The sequence below is a fragment of the Garra rufa genome, chromosome 21 (assembly GCF_049309525.1).
Source record: "Garra rufa chromosome 21, GarRuf1.0, whole genome shotgun sequence".
NCBI classification, from domain to species: Eukaryota; Metazoa; Chordata; class Actinopteri; order Cypriniformes; family Cyprinidae; genus Garra; species Garra rufa.
In genome coordinates, this window is record NC_133381.1 from 2,555,237 (window position 1) to 2,575,270 (window position 20,034).

General features: G+C 32.1%; 1 protein-coding gene across 2 annotated transcripts in view; it reads right to left on the reverse strand.

The window, feature by feature from the left end:
- The window catches only part of eif2ak4 (eukaryotic translation initiation factor 2 alpha kinase 4), a 52,864-nt gene that overhangs the window by 7,505 nt on the left and 25,325 nt on the right, over window positions 1-20,034 (reverse strand). For both annotated transcript variants that reach the window (XM_073827202.1, XM_073827201.1), the window contains exons 23-36: window positions 17,113-17,234; window positions 16,936-16,985; window positions 15,644-15,812; window positions 15,418-15,534; window positions 13,938-14,003; window positions 12,101-12,274; window positions 10,798-10,932; window positions 10,173-10,280; window positions 9,962-10,090; window positions 5,364-5,450; window positions 3,784-3,893; window positions 3,630-3,688; window positions 2,052-2,146; window positions 1,550-1,618 (exon numbers count right to left, since the gene is read on the reverse strand). In XM_073827202.1, coding sequence (XP_073683303.1) covers window positions 1,550-1,618; window positions 2,052-2,146; window positions 3,630-3,688; window positions 3,784-3,893; window positions 5,364-5,450; window positions 9,962-10,090; window positions 10,173-10,280; window positions 10,798-10,932; window positions 12,101-12,274; window positions 13,938-14,003; window positions 15,418-15,534; window positions 15,644-15,812; window positions 16,936-16,985; window positions 17,113-17,234 — 1,490 coding nt within the window. The remainder of the gene's footprint in view (window positions 1-1,549; window positions 1,619-2,051; window positions 2,147-3,629; window positions 3,689-3,783; window positions 3,894-5,363; window positions 5,451-9,961; window positions 10,091-10,172; window positions 10,281-10,797; window positions 10,933-12,100; window positions 12,275-13,937; window positions 14,004-15,417; window positions 15,535-15,643; window positions 15,813-16,935; window positions 16,986-17,112; window positions 17,235-20,034) is intronic.

Here is a 20,034-nt window from a genome sequence, read left to right on the forward strand (position 1 = left end):
TTTAGTTTATTGAAGTTAATAATAAAAAAGGTAATTCTTGACTGCCACCAAAGCATTGTTTTATTTGATTTGAATTTTTAATTTATTTTTATTTTTTTAGTTTAACTTACATTCTGTAATAATATAACAGTATGTTCACAAATAAAGAGTTAAAAACACAAATAGCAAAAAGAAATGCATGAACTCATAAAATTGATCTTTTGACGATATTTTAAAGAGATGTTGGCAGATAAGATGATAAAGCTGTTATATACGATATAATACTATTTAATTTAAATAAGATGCATAACAATAGCTGCAATGAAATGTATTGTTATAAACTTACTGTAAAATGAATAAATATTAAAAAAGAACTTCAAATAAGTGGATTTATGCTTGACCAACTTCTTGTTTTTTGTAATCCTGTAACAGCATTTTTCACAAATAAAGAATTAGTTAAAACCCAAATAAAAAGGAAGTAAACACTATAACTAAGTGTACTCAGTATTCTGACAAGTTTGTGTGCACTGGGAATCAAATAGTCTCAAATAAAGTCCATGTTACGCCAATTTAATTAAATTATCGGTGCCGATTATTTTACAAATGCCAAATATCGGCCTTGGAAATATATTGTTTAAACACTAATGTATACCTTAAATTCAATGTAAGTTGCAGCATTCTTGTCAAAGTCAAAATAAGTCCCACTTTTGTCAAAATTAGAAATGCAGAAAAACTATAAAATATATTGGATTTGCCAATATTGTTCAACTCATTGTGGCCGATAGCGATATATTTCTTTTTGTTTGTGCACAAATTATAAGCAAATTATTTTTCATTTTGGTCAGTTTTTAACAAGAACAAGAACAAGAACAAACAATAATTAAAAAGTTATTTTATAATTACAGCACACTGATGCTTTGAAAATAACTATAAATAAACTACATATCAATTTTTTCTTTTTTTTTCTCCAGTAAAATGCAGTGGTAACCTTCAATTTTATTTTAAGATTTAAGATTTGTAGATGGTCTAAAGCAAAAGAATTGTAAAAATTCTGAAAATCTGAAAAATGTAACATTAATGAATAAATCAGTATACAAAAATTATTTAAAATTGACAAATGTCATGTTTGTGATTTTTTTTATGTAAGCTTTTTTAACATTTGAATCAAAACATAACATTATTTTAGTGTATTTAGTTTTTTCGTATATTTTACATTTAAAGCCATTATCGGCCAATTCCAATATTGCATATCGGTATAATAGTATTTTGCAACCCTGATAAAAAAGCTTTTTTTTTATCATTTAAATATTTTAGAAATGATCATTTAGAATTATAACTATAATTTTAACATTTATTATTATTTAAAAATAACAAATTTCAGCTGTTATATTGGTTGACCCCTAATATATGCATTTAATACAATGTAATTTGCTGCATTCTTGGGCGGATTCCGAAGCCATTAAAAATGGCAAATATCGGCAATGTTAGTCATTTCGGATAAAAATGTCTGCCAAAATGCACTGTTGCAAACGTGATGATCTGAGAGCAGGAAGTGACATCATATACTCACAGCCAGCACTTCAATGTCGTTGCTCTTGTTCTGCAAGTTGCTGCTCAGATTCTGTAATCGCGACTGGATCTGAAAAACAGAATTTCTCTGATGTTCATGATGCAAAAGGACAGAAAACAAAAGTTTTCATCGAATGTAATAAAGCTGAGCACAGAACAGCAGGGGTTGGGATTGGCTGCTCATCACTAGACCAGACTCAATCATTATTTCAGAAGGGCGTCAGCGCTGTCCTAAAGGCTTTCGCATGCTGAATTAAACACCAATTGAGCTGGGTCACAGATTCAAGACGTCTCCATGTTTGATTGCAATGGAGTGTGAAAACTTCAAGGGGAAACTTGGCCAAAAGCAACACTGAGGTTTACTGTGGATTAATGGGAAGTTCCTAAAACAAACAAGCATGTGTGATTGTGAGGGGAAGGAGAATCTCTACAGGCCTTAAAGGTACAAGACGAGGAAGAAAGCATGTTTCCCATGATGTCAGACGTGAAATCATTGCGCCGACCTGCGTCTCGTATCTCCGTCGGGAGCTGGCTGAGAGTTTCTCAGGCGTGACGAGGTTCACGTTCATGGTGTTGCTCCCGTGTGATTCAGACACACCTGATGGACACCAAACACATGAGAAGATCAAAGCATGAGGATTCACTCCAACATCTGTTGGACAAACCTTACATTCATTTCATTTCTTTCAAGTGCCAAAAAAAGTGTGAAGTGTGAATGGGTGCCGTCAGAATGAGAGTCCAAACAGCTGATCAAAACATCACAATAATCCACAAGTAACCCACACCACTTCAGTCCATCAGTCTTGAGAAGACAAAAGCTGAAACAAATCCAACATTAAGACATTTTCCCTAAAATACATTGAGTCCATAACCCATAATAACGCTTCCTCCAGTGAAAAAGTGGTCTGGTCTGAATTTAGACAAATCTATAAACAGCTCTAAACAAATATGTGGCTGGGTTTTTGATGTGAGAGACAATAGGAGATGGACTTTTTCACTGGAGGAAGTGTTATTATGGATTATGTAATTGTGTTTTAGTTCAAAACATCCTAATGATGGATTTGTTTGAGCTTTTGTCTTCTGAAGATGTTAACTGATGGACTGGAGTGGTTTTGTGGATTATTGAGATGTTTTTATCAGCCGTTTGGACTCTTTTTCTGACGGCACCCATTCACTGCAGAGGATCCAGCAACAAGTGTAGCTAAATCACAAATTAGACAATTGTCTTTAAAATTCCTATGTGACTAATCAAAAGTAAGTAATGATTGTCATTGAAAATCTGGGATTGTTTTGTTTTCATGTACACTTGGAAATACAGCCATTAAAATCTATAAAAATATCTGAATAATAAACCTGGAAATGGACTGATTCAGCTAAAAATACAATAATAATAATAATAAATGTAATTTAAAACCATTACAATCATTTTAAAAAATAATACGAAATTAAACTGATTTAAAAATGTCAAAATATTTTAACAATTTAGAAAATGTATAATTTTTACAAAATTAATAAAGGCTTTTTTTAATTCTTTAAAATTCATATGTGACTAATCAAATGCACCATAAAAAAAATGCACCATTAAGTAAATTTAAAAATCATGAGCAAATGATTGCAAATGAATACAAATGTATTTATTATTTTGATTTTCTTTGTTGTGTTTCCAAGGGTAAATGAAAACAAAAATCCCAGATTTCATTAACATGTATTACTTACATTTGATTAGTCACATATGAATTTTAAAGAATTTAAAAAAAGCCTTTATTCATTTTGTAAACAAATATACATTTTCTAAATTATTAAAAATATTTTTATGTTTTTAATCTACATCTCAGACGGCATGAATGCGACATTTTCAGCCAATTTTAAATTTTGCCTGAAATAAGATTTTGGTCACCCCTACTTTGGACTAAAAAGTTTAGTTTCTTCATGTTTTGTCATGTTGTACAGCTGCTATATTTTTTAAACAAGGAAATTAGTTTGTTTTTACTGCTCAATAGCTTGCAAAACAGGCCTAAAATCAAATGAGAATGATTGTAAGGCAAGATTGTGGATTGTGATTCTGCATGAAAACCCCGTACCTGAGTTTCCTAATAATGATCCCTTTGGATTCTGGAGAGATGCACCTTCAGAAATCTCTCTGACAAGCAAAAATGAGAGAAAGAACAGCATTAGATGTTTCCTCTGGACTCTGACACAGGATTACACTTGTAAGCATCAGCGTACACATGTCACCTGTTTCTCTCTTCTGAGAGTTTGGTCCGGCTCTTTTGGATGAAGTGATCGACCAGTTCCGACTCGGGAATTCTCTTCTCCGACTGACGGTCTTTCTCAAAAGACTTCACCTGATTGGAAGAGAAGAGAGCCTGTCAGATCACCACACTCGTCAGTGCGACAGCATTTAAATCATCATTTTACTACAGTTTCTGCTTGTACGTGTAAAACATGTCTAATCACTTTGGGTAATGCATTTTTTATTTTAATTTTGCTAAAGTGTTAAACTGTTTTTGCTTTGCATATTGAAACTAGTGTAGCAAATGGCAAATGTAAATTATAGAACTGAATTTTCATTTTCATTTTTCATTAAATGTTGCACATATGTATAGGAAAATGTAAATTTAAAGAAATACAATGCTATTTTACCTATTGCATTGTCATTTTGCATATCACATTTTATATACCACATTTTTGACTTTTTTTCCCCCAGAATTATGAGTTTATATCTCACAATTAGTTATTTGTTAAATTAGAATTGTAAATTTATATATCTCAAATTTTCTTTTTCTCAGAATTTCAAGTTTATATCTCACATTTTGTCCTTTTTTTAGACTTTTGAGTTTACAGCTAACATTTTAAACCTTTTTTCTGTAACTGCAAGTTTATATCTTGTGTTTAGTTTTTTCTTAGAATTGCGAGTTTAAAGCTTAGATTTTGGAAAAAAAAAATTCTCAGAATTGAAAGTTTATATTGTATTTTTTTTTTTAATTTTGAGTTTTTTTTATGTAATTGCAAGTTTATATCTTGTGTTTTTTTTTTTCTTAGAATTGCGAGTTTAAAGCTTAGATTTTGGGGAAAAAAATTCTCAGAATTGAAAGTTTATATTGTTTATATTTTTATATTTTTTATGTAATTGCAAGTTTATATCTTGCGTTTTTTTTGTTTGTTTGTTTTTTTTTTTTACTAGAATTGCGAATTTACTTACATTTTGGACTTTTTTCCTCTCAAATGCACATTTATATCTTACATTTTGGCCTTTGTCTTAGAATTGCAAGATTAAATCTAATTTTATTTTATTTTTTCAGAATTTTGAGTTTATATCTCACGTTTTGGACTTTGTTCCTGTAATTGCAAGTTTATATCTTGTGTTGTGTTTTGTTTTGTTTTGTTTCGTTTTCGTTTATTTTCTCAGAATTGAAAGTTTATGTCTTACATTTGGACTTTTTTTCCTCAAAAAATCCACATTTATCTCTCACGTTTTGGACTTTTTTTTCCTGTAATTGCAAGTTTATATCTTGTGTCGTGTTTTGTTTTGTTTCGTTTTTTCTAAGAACTGCGAGTTTTAAAGCTTAGATTTTGGTCTTTATTTTCTCAGAATTGAAAGTTTATGTCTTACATTTTGGGCTTTTTTCTCACAAATGCACATTTATATCTGACATTATGGCCTTTAACTTAGAATTACGAGTTTATTTCTTACACTTTGGACTTTTTTTTTCCTGGAAATTACATTTTAACTCAGAATTATGATTTTATATCTCAAACTGAATTTCGCTACCCATACGCTTCCATACTTCAGCGCAGGTGTTGATGTGATTTACCTTCAGGTAGTTTCCTTCTTTATCCGACACCAGCACCATGAATGTGATTCCAGCTTGTCTGCAGTGCTCCAGAAGAGCTTCCTGTGACTGTGACACAAATGGAGAATACTCATCTTTATCACAAACATCTGACCGCATTCATAAGAGCAGATCAGGATTCATTAATCTCCATCAGTAGAAGCTTATTCTCCACCCAGAAATGTAATGACTGTGGTTTAGAGCTGAACATCATAAAAATAACCACCTGTGGTTTAGTAAGGGAGGAATCGCTCTGACGGATTTACATATTAGTTGTGGAAAACAAGACAGAAATAGGGAGTAAGAACAGTTTTTTTGGTGTTCAGACCAGCATTAGAGTTGATGTCAGAATCAGTTTGACTGTGAGTGAGAGAAACAATGATCTACTGCTGAGAGAACAGAGAATCAGAGCAGGTTTGACATTGGGAACATCAGTGATGTCTGTAAGCATCTATTTACTCATGTGTGTATATGTGTGAGAGCTGATTCAATCTCGCACACAGTGTGATGACTGTCTCCGGTTCAGTCCGTGAGAAACAGGCGTCTCTCTATGCTTTATCACTCACACACACACACACACACACACACACACACACATGTTTGTTTTTGTGAATTGTGGGGACATTCCATAGACGTAATGGTTTTTATACTGTACAAACGATATTTGCTATCACCCTACACCTTCCCTACACCTAAACCTAGCCCTCACAGGAGACTGTGCATATCTTTACATTCTCAAAAAAACGTATTCTGTATGATTTATAAGCCTTTTGAAAAGTGGGGACATGGGCAATGTCCTCATAAGTCACCCTCTCCTTGTAATACCTATGTCATACCCATGTTATTACACAAATTTGTGTCCTGATATGTCACAAAAACAAACACACACACACACACACACACACACACACACACACACACACACACACCTCAAAACTGTGACAAACAGCTCAACAACATCCAAACCCAAAAAACACACTTTGATAAACTCCACCGGCAACTAAGAATTATAAACAGATATTAATTTTCAGAAATGTTTATATTCCAGTTAAATTCCTGTTTAATCCAACATTTTTCCCAGACATGAAAATATCCAAATCATGTGCATAATCAATCATTATTTTTTGGAAAAGTGCGTGAAAAATTGTGAGCGGTGGGATAATGTATATACTGAGTTAACATATTTCTCCAGTCATAAAAATGGTTATATATCTTAGCTCAGCTATTCTAAACTGTTTGATCACATTCTAAGGTTACTAATATGTATAAGAAAAAATTAATGCAATGTTACACAACATTGAAAGGAATACTGAGATAAAAGACAAAAATATATAATTATCAGCTTATTTCAAAATTGTTACTTTATTGTAACATATATCATCAAATTGTTCTATTAGTGCTGGCAGTATTGCAACATCAATGTTGTAACTAATTTGTAACATTTGAACTTTTGATTTAGTGCAACATTTTGTCATTGTAACATTTGAGTGCAATCTTCACTAACGACTGCATTGGGTTTCTAAGTTCACTGTTATCCCACCGTCAACATGTTTCCTCATCCTCTGACAAAACTAAACAAAATGGAATATATGGCAATTTATATATTAATACTAAACACCTTAGAGAGAATGTGCACCAAAAATCTTATATTAACCTACTTTACTAGCCTTATGTTATGAAAGCTTTGATGCAACCATCATGGTCTCATGGTGCAAACAGGAAATAAACTGCTCTGGTCATGTGACAATTGGCACTAATCATGTGAAACTGCACATATTAAATTGAGACCCTTTATTTTTTCAATTATTTGCAGGAAACATCAGTCAGTAAAGCATTTAAAGCTTTGAAAATGAAAACTTTTTATACGGTCACAATTGTGATTAAAAGGGTAAATGAATTTTAATTGATGTACTGATTAATTAATCTAATTAATCACAGATTAATTGCACATGTATTTTGGGTGGGAAGTTGCCTTCCAAAAGATCTTTTTGCAAGTTTATATCTTGCGTTGAGTTTAAAGCTTTTTTTTTAGACATTTTTTTTCTCAGAACTGAAAGTTTATATCTTACATTTTGGACATTTTTTTCTCACAAATGCATATTTATATCTTACATTTTAGCCTTTGTCTTAGAATTGCGAGTTTAAATCTCACATTTTTTTACTTTTTTTTTCAGAATTTTGAGTTTATATCTCACATTTTGGACTTTTTTTTACTCACAATTGTGAACAGTGGAATTAAAAGGGTAATGAATTTTAATTGATGTACTGATTAATTAATCTAATTAATCACAGATTAATTGCACATGTATTTTGGGTGGAAAGTTGCCTCTCAAAAGATCCTTTTTGCAAAAATAATAATAATAATAATATTATATATATATATATATATATATATATATATATATATATATATATATATATATATATATACTGTATTTTTTTTTTTTATTCAGGGCTCAACGCTTTCTATTAATTTTAAGGGCAAGCACAGTCAAACATTTCAGGAGCACCATCAAATCAATAATCAAAATATCTGATTAAAAAAAAATTATAAAATAAAATTAGCCTTCCCCATTACAAGGTGATATTACAAAGTGATTTACAGGGGAATTTTGTTTTTGCCTTTTTCTTATTTTATTAAAAGTATGTCATCTATTATGTCAAAAAAAAAAATGCTTAAAAGATTTTTAAAAATGTCTAACGAAGAACAAGTAGAATAAGAATAAGTTACTAATTAATTGCATAAAAATTACCGCTTTAAATGGTCAGCCGTAGTCATTATGCACCAGATTTGAGTCGGGCTGTTATTGTGTGTTTTTGTGACCTCTAAACCCCGCTGCTGTGTTTGTGGATTTAGCAAACAGTGCGTCCAACTTCTCACAGCTTTTGGCCACATGTCCTTCACAGGGAGAGAGATTGGAGCCTGTTTGTGTAATGAAATCAAGCGCTGGAACGACTCTGTGCTTCATTAGCGCTGACCCTGATCCTCACACATCAACACACTGGGAATGGCTTCTCATGATACACAAGCCTGCAGAACTCACACAAACCAGCACTAATATGACAAATCAGTGGCATTTTTGCTGCTTTCTCTTCAGTGAGCTGTCCCAAATTAATTAAATCATATTGCAAATAAATAATGAAAAATAAACAATGAAAAATATATACCAAGTTATAGTCCATTTTATACTTAGATTTAAATACTTCTTAAAGTACTACATACTTAAACACTTACAATTTTCATTTCAGTACTGCTAGAAAATGAAATGTTTGTAAATGTTTTGTTTTATGCACCAGTATTTTACATTACATCTGAATGTAATGTTATTATATACACAGATGCAACTTATATCAGCTTTTTCTTCTTCTCAACAATACAATTTTGAACCTTAAAGTCGTGCAACTTACTTTCTGGAAAATGCTTTTTTTAAAATTTATTAAAATCATCATAACATAAAAAAAAATATATTATTAAAATCATAAGAATGTAAAATGACAATAAATAAATAATTTAAAAAAATAAAACAAATAAAACAAAAATAACAACAAAATACTAAAAATGAAAAAACTAATAAAATGCAAAATTACAATAAATAATTTTAATATGAAACAATCGAAATGAAACATCTACTAAAGAAGAGTAAAATCATAGGAATGTAAACTTAAAATAAAGAAATAAAACAATGCAAAAAAACAAAAAAAAGCTAAATTACAATAACTAAAAGCAAAAAATTCAACATGCTCTAAAATGATTAAAATCATAAGAATGCAAATTCAAATAACGAAACAATTTAAAAATAAAACAAAAAATATTATGAACTAAAAATGCTAAGTTACAATAAATAATTTTAAAATAAAACAATCAAAATGAAACATCTACTAAAATGATTAAAATCATAAATGTAAATTTACAATGAAGAAATAATTTAAAAAAATAAATAAAATGCAAAATTACAATAAATATTAAAATTGAAATTCAATACAAAAATTAACTATTTTATTTGTTTACCTGCATGAATGTTTTCTAAAACTAAACACTGAAAATGCTAAATATTAGTCAAATGAAATATTAAAAAGTGAACATTTAATTTCAGCTAGTTGCAACATTTATCATTTACATTTAGTTTAACTTAAAGTACTAAAATAACTAAAACTAATATATTGAAATGTATAAGCACGGTATTAAAAAAAATAACAATAAAAACAAAAACACTTAAAATAACAAAAATGACTGAAACTTTAACCAAAATTAAAGTGAAAAATTTTAAAAATTGTAAAAAATGTAATTATAATATGTCATGTGACCATTAAGATCAGAGAACCGTAAACAAGTGAATGTTGTTAATGTATTGATTATTATTGTAAATAATATTTAAATGACTGTTTTAGCTCAAAGGATCTGGCTGATGAAAAAGCTTGTGAATGCACATTTGCGCAAAGAAAGACTAAAGATCCACAGCGGCTGCTGGTTCTCACATTGATGTCATTCTGATACAAAACGAACTCAAACTAGCCAATCAAAGCAAGTTGTTGTAGTAGTTTTTTTAGATTGGGACAGAACAACACTTTCTAACACTGACCTGCGAGACGTCATAGACGATGTCTGAAGAGACTCCAGCCGCCCAGAGTTTCTGAGTGACTTTAATGGCTCTGCTGGTGGAGCACTGACCCACAGGAACCACCAGAACATCACAGGAGCTCACAGGAGGCTGACAGACACACAGAGACATGAGACGAGACACCAGCACATCTGAAACCCAAACCTCGGCATCACACCGGCCCGACACTCACCGCTTCCTCCACAGCGGCCACGGCCGAGCAGATCTTCTCCAGAGCGATGCTGGCGCCGACCGCCGACAGGACGGACCCGGACACCGCGGGCCTCTGGAACTCCATGATCTGGTGTGGAACATCAGCACAGGTCAGTTATATGTGACCCTGGACCACAAAACCAGTCATAAGGTTAAATTTTACAAAACTGAGATGTATGCATCATATGAAAGATCAATAAATAAGCTTTCTATTGATGTATGGTTTGTTAGGATAGGACAATATTTGGCCGAGATACATCTATTTGAAAATCTGGAATCTGAGGGTGCAAAAAAAATCAAAATCCTGAGAAAATCACCTTTAAAGTTGTCCAAATTAAGTTCTTAACAATGCATATTACTAATCAAAAATTACATTTTGATATGTTTACAGTAGGAATTTTACAAAAAAATCTTCATGGAACATAATCTTTAATTTCCTAATTATTTTTGGCATAAAAGAAAAATCAATAATTTTGACCCATGCAATGTATTTTTGGCTATTGCTACAAATATACCCCAGCGACTTAAGACTGGTTTTGTGCTCCAGGGTCACATTTATGCTTCAATGCTTTCACAAGTCTAATTGTGACTTGTGTTTAAGTTACCAGATGATCGTAGCGTCCACCCGCCGCTAAGATGTCAGGAACGGTGCGCTTGCGTCTCCTGATGAACGCCACAAACTGGAAGATGACGCCACAGTGATGCTGGACCTTATAGACCAAACCCAGATTCACCACCACCTACAAAACACACAAACACTCACACGATGAGGACACAAGTAGAGATTCTGGGGGAAAAAAGAACTCATTGCGATTTTTTTTATTAAAAATTGAAAAAAAAAAAAAAAATTTGTCATTATGTATTAAATGTAATACATAGAAATAAAAAAAAAAACTACTTATATTTATATAATAATACAAAATAACACAAAATAAAATATAAAAAAAGCTAAAGAAAAAATATTATTGTTATATTTTATTGCAAAATAAAAAGTGTCTAAGAATAATAATAAATAATAATTGTGACATTACAACTGTAAAATTACAATACTTATATAATGTCTTAATTTCTTCATTTCAAAACTTTTTCATTTTTTTCCGTTTTAATTTGAATTTCATTTAAAGTTTTAGTAATTTTGTTGTTTTTAACATTTTAAGTAGTTTTTCTTAAATGCATCTATATAGTTTTGATTCATTTTAATTTTAGTTTTAGTTATTTTAGTGCATCAAGTTAAACTAAATTAAATAACTAATAAACAGTTAATAGACACTTTGTTGAAATAAATGTTAACTGAAATACAATAAAACGAAATACAATTACATTTTTAAAAAACATTTAAAACATTAACCATTTTTATTTTAGGACCACTTTATTTTTTATTTGAAATTGATTTTTTTCTTTAAATTTTAATTAAAATTTTAGTAGTTTGTAATGCGCTTTTAACATTTTAATAGTTTTTTTTTAAACGCATCTGTATCGTTTTAATTTATTTTTATTTTATTTTGTTATTTTAGTACATCAAATTAAACTAAATTAAATAATTAATAAATAGTAGTCTTTAGTTATAGTTAACTAAGATATTTTGTTGAAATAATTGTTAAAATATAACAAAATATTTTAAAAACTTAAATTATTTTATTTCATATCCGTTTAATTTAGTTTACCTTGATGTAATAAAATAACACTAAAATAATTAATAATTATTAATCAAAACTATATACATGCGTTTAAAAATAAAAAAAAATTAGTTTTGTTTTAATTAACTATAACAAATCTGGATGGAAAACAGCTTCCCTTTGAAACACGTATTTAATCCAATCCTAACTTATATCATGATTTTGGTTTTATTATATCAAACATTCCCCTCATTCCCGATGATCTAAATGAATGAACACAGAGGAGTCCCACCTGCAGTTTAACGGCCAGTTTGTTGAGGAGGTTTATGACTTCTTCTAGATCTTTCAGGCCCTGTTTGGCCATCTGAGCCACGGCTGAACTCTTCTGTTTGATCAGTGAGTTGATGAGAGGAAGCAGCTCCTGCAGATCCCCCGTCTGCTCGATGAACTTATACAGCGTCTGCAACTGAGCAGATTTCACACAACACAGCTTTAATTCAGGTGAGAACACCACAAGCCTTTATCGTTCTACAAGTATTTGAATGGAAAGTACAACGCATGAAACGACCACAAACAACCAACTTAAGATCTGCAGTGAAGTTAAACTCTATACACTGACCTGCTGGCTAAACTCATTATTATTCTTCTATTTCACTTTCCAAACCTAGCAACTACAACCATGCTAAAAACATACTAGTAACTTGTCAATCATGCTAAAACATGCTAGCAACTTGCTAGTCAAGCTAGAAACATGCTAGCAACTTGCTAGAAACATGCTAGCAACTTGCTAGAAACATGCTAGAAACTTGCTAGTCAAGCTAGAAACATGTTAACAACTTGCTAGTCAGGCTATAAACATGCTAGAAACTTGCTAGTCAGGCTAGAAACATGCTAACAACTTGCTAGCCAGGCTAGAAACATGCTAGTAACTTGCTAGTCAAGCTAGAAACATGCTAACAACTTGCTAGTCAGGCTAGAAACATGCTAGAAACTTGCTAATCAGGCTAGAAACATGTTAGCAACTTGCTAGCCAGGCTACAAACATGCTAACAACTTGTTAGTCAGGCTAGAAACATGCTAGAAACTTGCTAATCAGGCTAGAAACATGTTAGCAACTTGCTATTTAGGCTAGAAACATGTTAACAACTTGCTATTTAGGCTAGAAACATGCTAGAAACTTGCTAATCAGGCTAGAAACATGTTAGCAACTTGCTAGTCAGGCTAGAAACATGCTAGTAACTTGCTAGTCAAGCTAAAAACATGTTAGTAACTTGCTAGTCAAGCTAGAAACATGCTAACAACTTGCTAGTCAGGCTAGAAACATCCTAACAACTTGCTAGTCGGGCTAGAAACATGTTAGCAATTTGCTAATCATGCTAGAAACATGCTAGCAACTTTTTAATAATGTTAGAAACATGCTAACAATTTGCTAGTCTGGTTAGAAACATGTTAGCAACTTGCTAATCATGTTAGAAACATGTTAGAAACATGTTAGCAACTTGTTAATCATGCTAGAAACATGCTAGCAACTTTTTAATAATGTTAGAAACATGCTAACAATTTGCTAGTCTGGTTAGAAACATGTTATCAACTTGCTAATCATGCTAGAAACATGTTAGAAACATGTTAGCAACTTGTTAATCATGCTAGAAACATGCTAGCAACTTTTTAATAATGTTAGAAACATGCTAACAATTTGCTAGTCTGGTTAGAAACATGTTATCAACTTGCTAATCATGCTAGAAACATGTTAGAAACATGTTAGCAACTTATTAATCATGCTAGAAACATTTTAGCAACTTGCTAATGACATTCAAAATGCAAGTAACTTGCTAATCATGCTAGAAACATACTAAACATGCTAGAAAGAAGTTAGAATCATGCTAGCATCATCTAATCTATCTATATAAAGTTCAAAACTTTAAGCTTTTACAGCTGCTTTAAACTTTCAAGCTAGGCTTTCTCAAGCCAACCTAACTTTATCTAGTTATTATTATTATTATGCATTATATAAAGGCTTGACGTGTTACCCAACACTCCACAGCATTAACAGAGAAGGGTTTCCAGCTGTGGAGGATCAGAGGACGGTGAGCAGAGAATGGTGTTCTGGCTCTGAGTGACTGACTTACGCTGTTGTTGGACAAGGACAGGTTACAGAATTTGGCTTCCACTTCGCGCTTCGTCAGTTTCTCGCTCTGCGTGTGAAGGTGAAACAGAGACAGACAGAAACAGGTTACATAAGAACAGAATGAACCCGCTGAACCTCAGTCGCTGCCGCTCACACACACGTCACATATCAAACACACTTCATCATTTTGCCCTGTGATGCTCATTTATGAATGTTTGATGCAGTTTTGCATTAGAAACTACAATGTAATGTTTCATCCACAGGTTTTCTCTACTTCGTTTACATTAATTATCTAGACTTGCAGTGTAATTAGACACGTCTGTAAAACTATTTTCAAAGAAACTGCAGTTTTATGCCAAAATAAAAGCTCAAGCTTGCAAGTTAAGAAATGAAAACTTCAGTATAGCCTCTGTAGTACTGCAGTGTAGACATAATAGTTTAATATTGCAACTTATACAATGCAATTATATCATAAAATGCACCCATTTGGGTTACTTGTACAGTACATTTCCTACATGCTTTCACTTGTTTATAGTATTTACAAAGTCTGCAAATGTTTAATTTTATTTACTGGTATTATTTATGAAAGTAATAATAAAATGTGATGCAACTTTGTGTTTTGTTTCACTCAACAATAAAAGTTTTACCTGGTGTGGCTGATAGTCATAGGCAACTTTTTTTTTTAAAATCTGTATAAAGTTATTATTAAAATCTTAATAATGTAAAATTAAATAATTAAATTTAAAAAATAAATTAAAATACTCAATATTATTTTAATAATATTTATATTATTATAAATTAGAATATTAAAATATTATTTTACAGTGCATTTGTTTTATAATTGTGTGTGTGTGTGTGTGTGTGTGTGTGTGTGTGTGTGTGTGTGTGTGTGTGTGTGTGTGCATATACACTGCTGCTCAAAAGTTTGGGATCAGTAAGAGTTTGAATGCTTTTTAAAATAGATTTTCAAAGAAGTCCAGGAAACAGTTGTTCTTAATAATCTTTGATAAATAAAAAGTTAAAAAGAACAGCATTTATTTAAAATAAAAATCTTTTCTAACAATGTACATTACTGTTCAAAAGTTTGGGGTCAGCAATTTTTATTCTTTCGTTTTTGAAAGAAATTATTACTTTTATTCAGCAAGGATGTCTTAAAAAAAATGACAGCATAGATTTAAATTGTTAGAAAAGACTGCTCTTTTTAACATTTTATTCATTAAAGAATCCTGAAAAAAGTATTACAGCTGCCAAAAAAATATTTGGAAGCACAACTGTTTCCAATACAGATATATCTAATAATAAATCAGCATTTTAAAATAATTTCTGGAGGATCATGTGACACTGAAGACCAAAGTAACGGCTGATGAAAATTCAACTTTGCATCACAGAAAGAAATTATATTTTAAACCTCATGATCCAGTGGAAAACACTGTTGCAGCATCACAAGCGTCTCATTTAATGCCGTATCTTGTGTTTCTCACCATGGCGTCACACAGTATGTTGGAGGCCTGTGTGAGTTTGTCTTCTGGGACGCCGCTGTGCAGCAGAACGGCCTTCAGCAGACTCGTGTGGTTCAGGTGGATGGTGTAGTTTCTGTCCTAAAAATGAACAAAGGTCATCAGACACAGTTTCTAAACTGTGTGCTTTTTGAAACATTTGTACTTGTATGTTTAATGCGGGTGACGACGTGGTGAAGTCGTGTGTTACCTGCAGCGCGCTGAACTCCTGTATGACCTCAGATACGGTGTAAATAGCCTCGGCGTCCGGCAGCAGACTGTTGCTGATGGGAATCACGATGTCGAACGCACACTCCAGCAGCTCTCTGGGATGAACTCGATTCAGCTTCCTCGGCCTGTAGACGCGCTCGATACTGTACCTGCAGGAACAAACACATCACATCAGGACCGCATTATATATGCCTTGCACTAATAATAACAAACAAAACCTAATGTGTATTATTAGGCCAAATTTGTTTTTGGCTGTATAATACAGTAAAAATAACAGTAATGATCCTGATCTGATTGTTGAAAACAGTTGTGCTGCCATATCTTTTTGTGGAAATTGTTGTACATTTTATTTTTCAGGATTCACAGATGAATGGAAAGTTCAAAAGAACAGTATTTTTCGGAATAATATAAATGTCTTTAATGTCACTTTTGATCATTTTCATGCATTCTTCACAATAAAAATATGAATTTCTTTCATTTTCAACATTGATAATTAGAAATGTTTCCTGAGCAGCAAATCAGCATATTAGAATGATCTGAAGGATCATGTGACACTGAAGATGAGTAATGATGCTGAAAATTCAACTTTGATCACAGAAAAATAACATTTTAACAGATATCCACATAGAAAACAGATGTTTTAAATGGTAAAAATAGTTTTTGATTAAATAAATGCAGCCTTGGTGAATAAAAGACTTCTTTCAAAAACTTTTGACCAGTAGATTATTATAATGAGTCTATATATGTGACCCTGGACCACAAAACCAGTCTTAAGTCGCTGGGGTATATTTGTAGCAATAGCCCAAAATACATTGTATGGGTCAAAATTATTGATTTTTCTTTTATGCCAAAAATCATTAGGAAATTAAGTAAAGATTATGTTCCATGAAGATTTTTTTGTAAAATTCCTGCTATAAATATATCAAAATGTAATTTTTGATTAGTAATATGCATCGTTAAGAACTTAATTTGGACAACTTTAAAGGTGATTTTCTTAGTATTTAGATTTTTTTGCACCCTTATATTCCAGATTTTCAAACAGATGTATCTCGGCCAAATATTGTCCTATCCTAACAAACCATATATCAATAGACAGCTTATCTATTGAGCTATATGACATGTATATATGATGTATACATCTCAGTTTTGTCAAATTTAACCTTATGACTGGTTTTGTGGTCCAGGGTCACATATAAACAACAGACCAGAAACATGGGACTTACTAAAGTGTTTAGTCAGCTGTAAAATATTCGAAAGTGATGCACAGAATACCTTTTGAGATGGGAAATGTTGTTTCTGGCCACAAACCGAGCAAACGCCAGCTGCAGAGAGACAGTAAGAGAGAGAAACGTGATTTAGACCATTTTTATGCATATTACTACAGTCATCTTCTGACTCATTCACTGGTTTGGCACGAGGTCTGCGGAGAGCGGGAACGATTCATCTCACCCTCAGATCGTACGGCAGAGAGACCAGCATGCCGCTGTGATCCATGAAACAGGCCGTCTCACATCCTTCATACAGACGTTTGTTCCTGGGCAAGAGCAGCGGCGTCTGGAGTCGAACCGCACCTGGAAAACACACAGATAGTGACACATGTTCAATCAGAACAGCTCATCACAACAACAACAGGAATAGCAACATGATTCATTCTAGCACGTTTGTTCAGAAAGTTCATTTCCATGGATTTCACTGATTCATTACTCAGTAGTGTTCCCAGAAGTATATATTTTGTACTCTTGCTAGATTTAACCAGTGTAGTTGAGTAACTAACAACATGTTTTAGTAAACTGGTTCATTTGGAGAGAAGATTGCAATGAACCAGTTAAAAAAAAAAATCAAAGATTCATTGATTTGTTTGATTCATTACTCAGTAGTGTTCCCAGACGTATTGTAACATCGTATCTAACTACTTAGTGTAGTTCAGTAACTAACAACATGATTCATTTTAACAAGTTTGTTCAGAAAGTTAATTTCTGTGAAGAAAAGATCATTCAAATACTCACTGATTCGTTTGATCTATAACTCAGTAGTGTCCCCAGACATATATACTTTGTAGCATAGTATCGAACTGCGTTTGCTAAATTCAACCAGTGTAGTTGAGCAACTAACAACATGATTCATTTTGGCAAGTTTGTTTAAAAAGTTAATTTCTGTAATCTTCAATTTTTAGCTATTTTAGTCTAAAAGTGTGCATGTAGGTTTGATAACATCACCTTCAATCAAATCCACATTTGAATCCATATTTCTTAACCTCTTTCCATCTTTTGCTAGAGCCTACAAGCACATATTGTTCCTTTAAGTAACATCAGTGCTGTTTCTTGTATCATAGCCAACTAATTTTCCCCTAAAGTGTAGTTTAAGTACTTTAAATTAACAGTAGCTTGGCCAGATTTTGGTTTTACAGTCTCTTCCAAGCACAGATTGCTGATGTTCACAGCCATACATTGTTGCACAATCAAAAAACAAACAAAATATGCTGCAAATATGGTTTGTCTTAACAGGATATTAGAGAACATTTCTTCACTTCCCTTCAGCTCCACAATATACCAGCTTTATAATTCACCATAAACACAAACAATACCAGACATGTTTTCCTCTGACATTTATTGTGCTCATAAACGCACAACAGCAGCATTTCATCCCCTCTGACCCCTGAGCGACGGCAAACAGACACGGCATTTACGTCATGTGTGCTGCATTTATAGGAACAATAAAAGTTCTGAGATTATATTGAAGATTATAACAAGATTATAATAAACTAGGGCTGTCGATTTATCCGACGACTGACGGAGTGGAGTCTAATAAAATGCAGTTATATGAACCAAAAATTCAAGATATGAATGCAAAAAATAAATTACCCTCTTATATTTAAATCATATGATTTAGTTGATCAATATTACATGAGCAGGAGTGCTGTTTGTCCCCAATATCTGCTCCACTGATTTATACAACAGTTCAATAAACACGAATTTCATATTGTGTTATATTTTAGATTCAATTTTGACTGTAAATTTCACAAATGAAAATAGTTCCGATAAAAGGCATAGCATAACTGATGAGCATCTCTAAACAACACACAGTGGTGAGTCCATATGAATGAATCAGCTGTTTGAACAAATCAAGTGAGTCAATGATTCAATGACTCATTCATGAAGACAGTCATTTTTTTCGTTTCAGAAAGAATCAACTGTTTGAATGAATCAAGTCAATGATTCAGTGACTCATTTAAAGACAGTCACTTGCTTCATTTCAGAATGAATAACTTGTTTGAACGAATTAAGTGAGTCAATGATTCAGCAAAACTCATTCATAAAGACTGTCACTTGCTTCGTTTCAGAAAGAATCACTTGTTTGCATGAATCAAGTAAGTCAATGATTCAGTGACTCATTCATAAACTCATTCACTTGTTTCATTTCAGAAAAAAAATCATGTTTGAACAAATCAAGCGAGTCAATAATTCAGTGACTCATTCATAAAGACAGTCACTTTATTTCAGAATGAATCACTTGTTTGAACGAATCAAGTGAGTCAGTGATTCAGTGACTCATTTAAAGACAGTCACTTAACTTTATTTCAGAATTAATTACTTGTTTGAACGAATCAAGTGAGTCAGTGATTCAGTGACTCATTTAAAGACAGTCACTTGCTTAATTTCACAATGAATCACTTGTTTGAACAAATCGAGTGAGTCAATGATTCAGTGACTCATTCATAAACTCATGCACTTGCTTCATTTTAGAAAAAAATCACTTGTTTGAACGAATCAAGTGAGTCAGTGATTCAGTGACTCATTTAAAGACAGTCACTCAACTTTATTTCAGAATGAATCACTTGTTTGAACGAATCAAGTGAGTCAGTAATTCAGTGACTCATTCACAAACTCATTCACTTGCTTCACTTCAGAAAAAAAATCACTTGTTTGAACGAATCAAGTGAGTCAATGATTCAGTGATTCATTCATAAAGACAGTCACTTTATTTCAGAATGAATCACTTGTTTGAACAAATCGAGTGAGTCAATGATTCAGTGACTCTTTCATAAAGACAGTCATTTGTTTCATTTTGAAATGAATCAGCTGTTTGAATGAATCCAGTGAGTCAATGATTCAGTGATTTATTCATAAAGAAGATCACTTGCTTCATTTTAGAATAATCACTTGTTTGAACAAATCAAGTGAGTCTGTGATTCAGTGACCCATTCATAAGGACAGTCAGTTGCCCTGTTTCTGAATGAATCAGCTGTATGAATCAATGATTCAATGACTCACTAATCATGACAGTGACTCACTTCCACCTACTGGTGCTTTTCAGTTTAATATTTAAAAGTATATTTCAAAATTTATTTATTTTTAAAAACACATGAATACC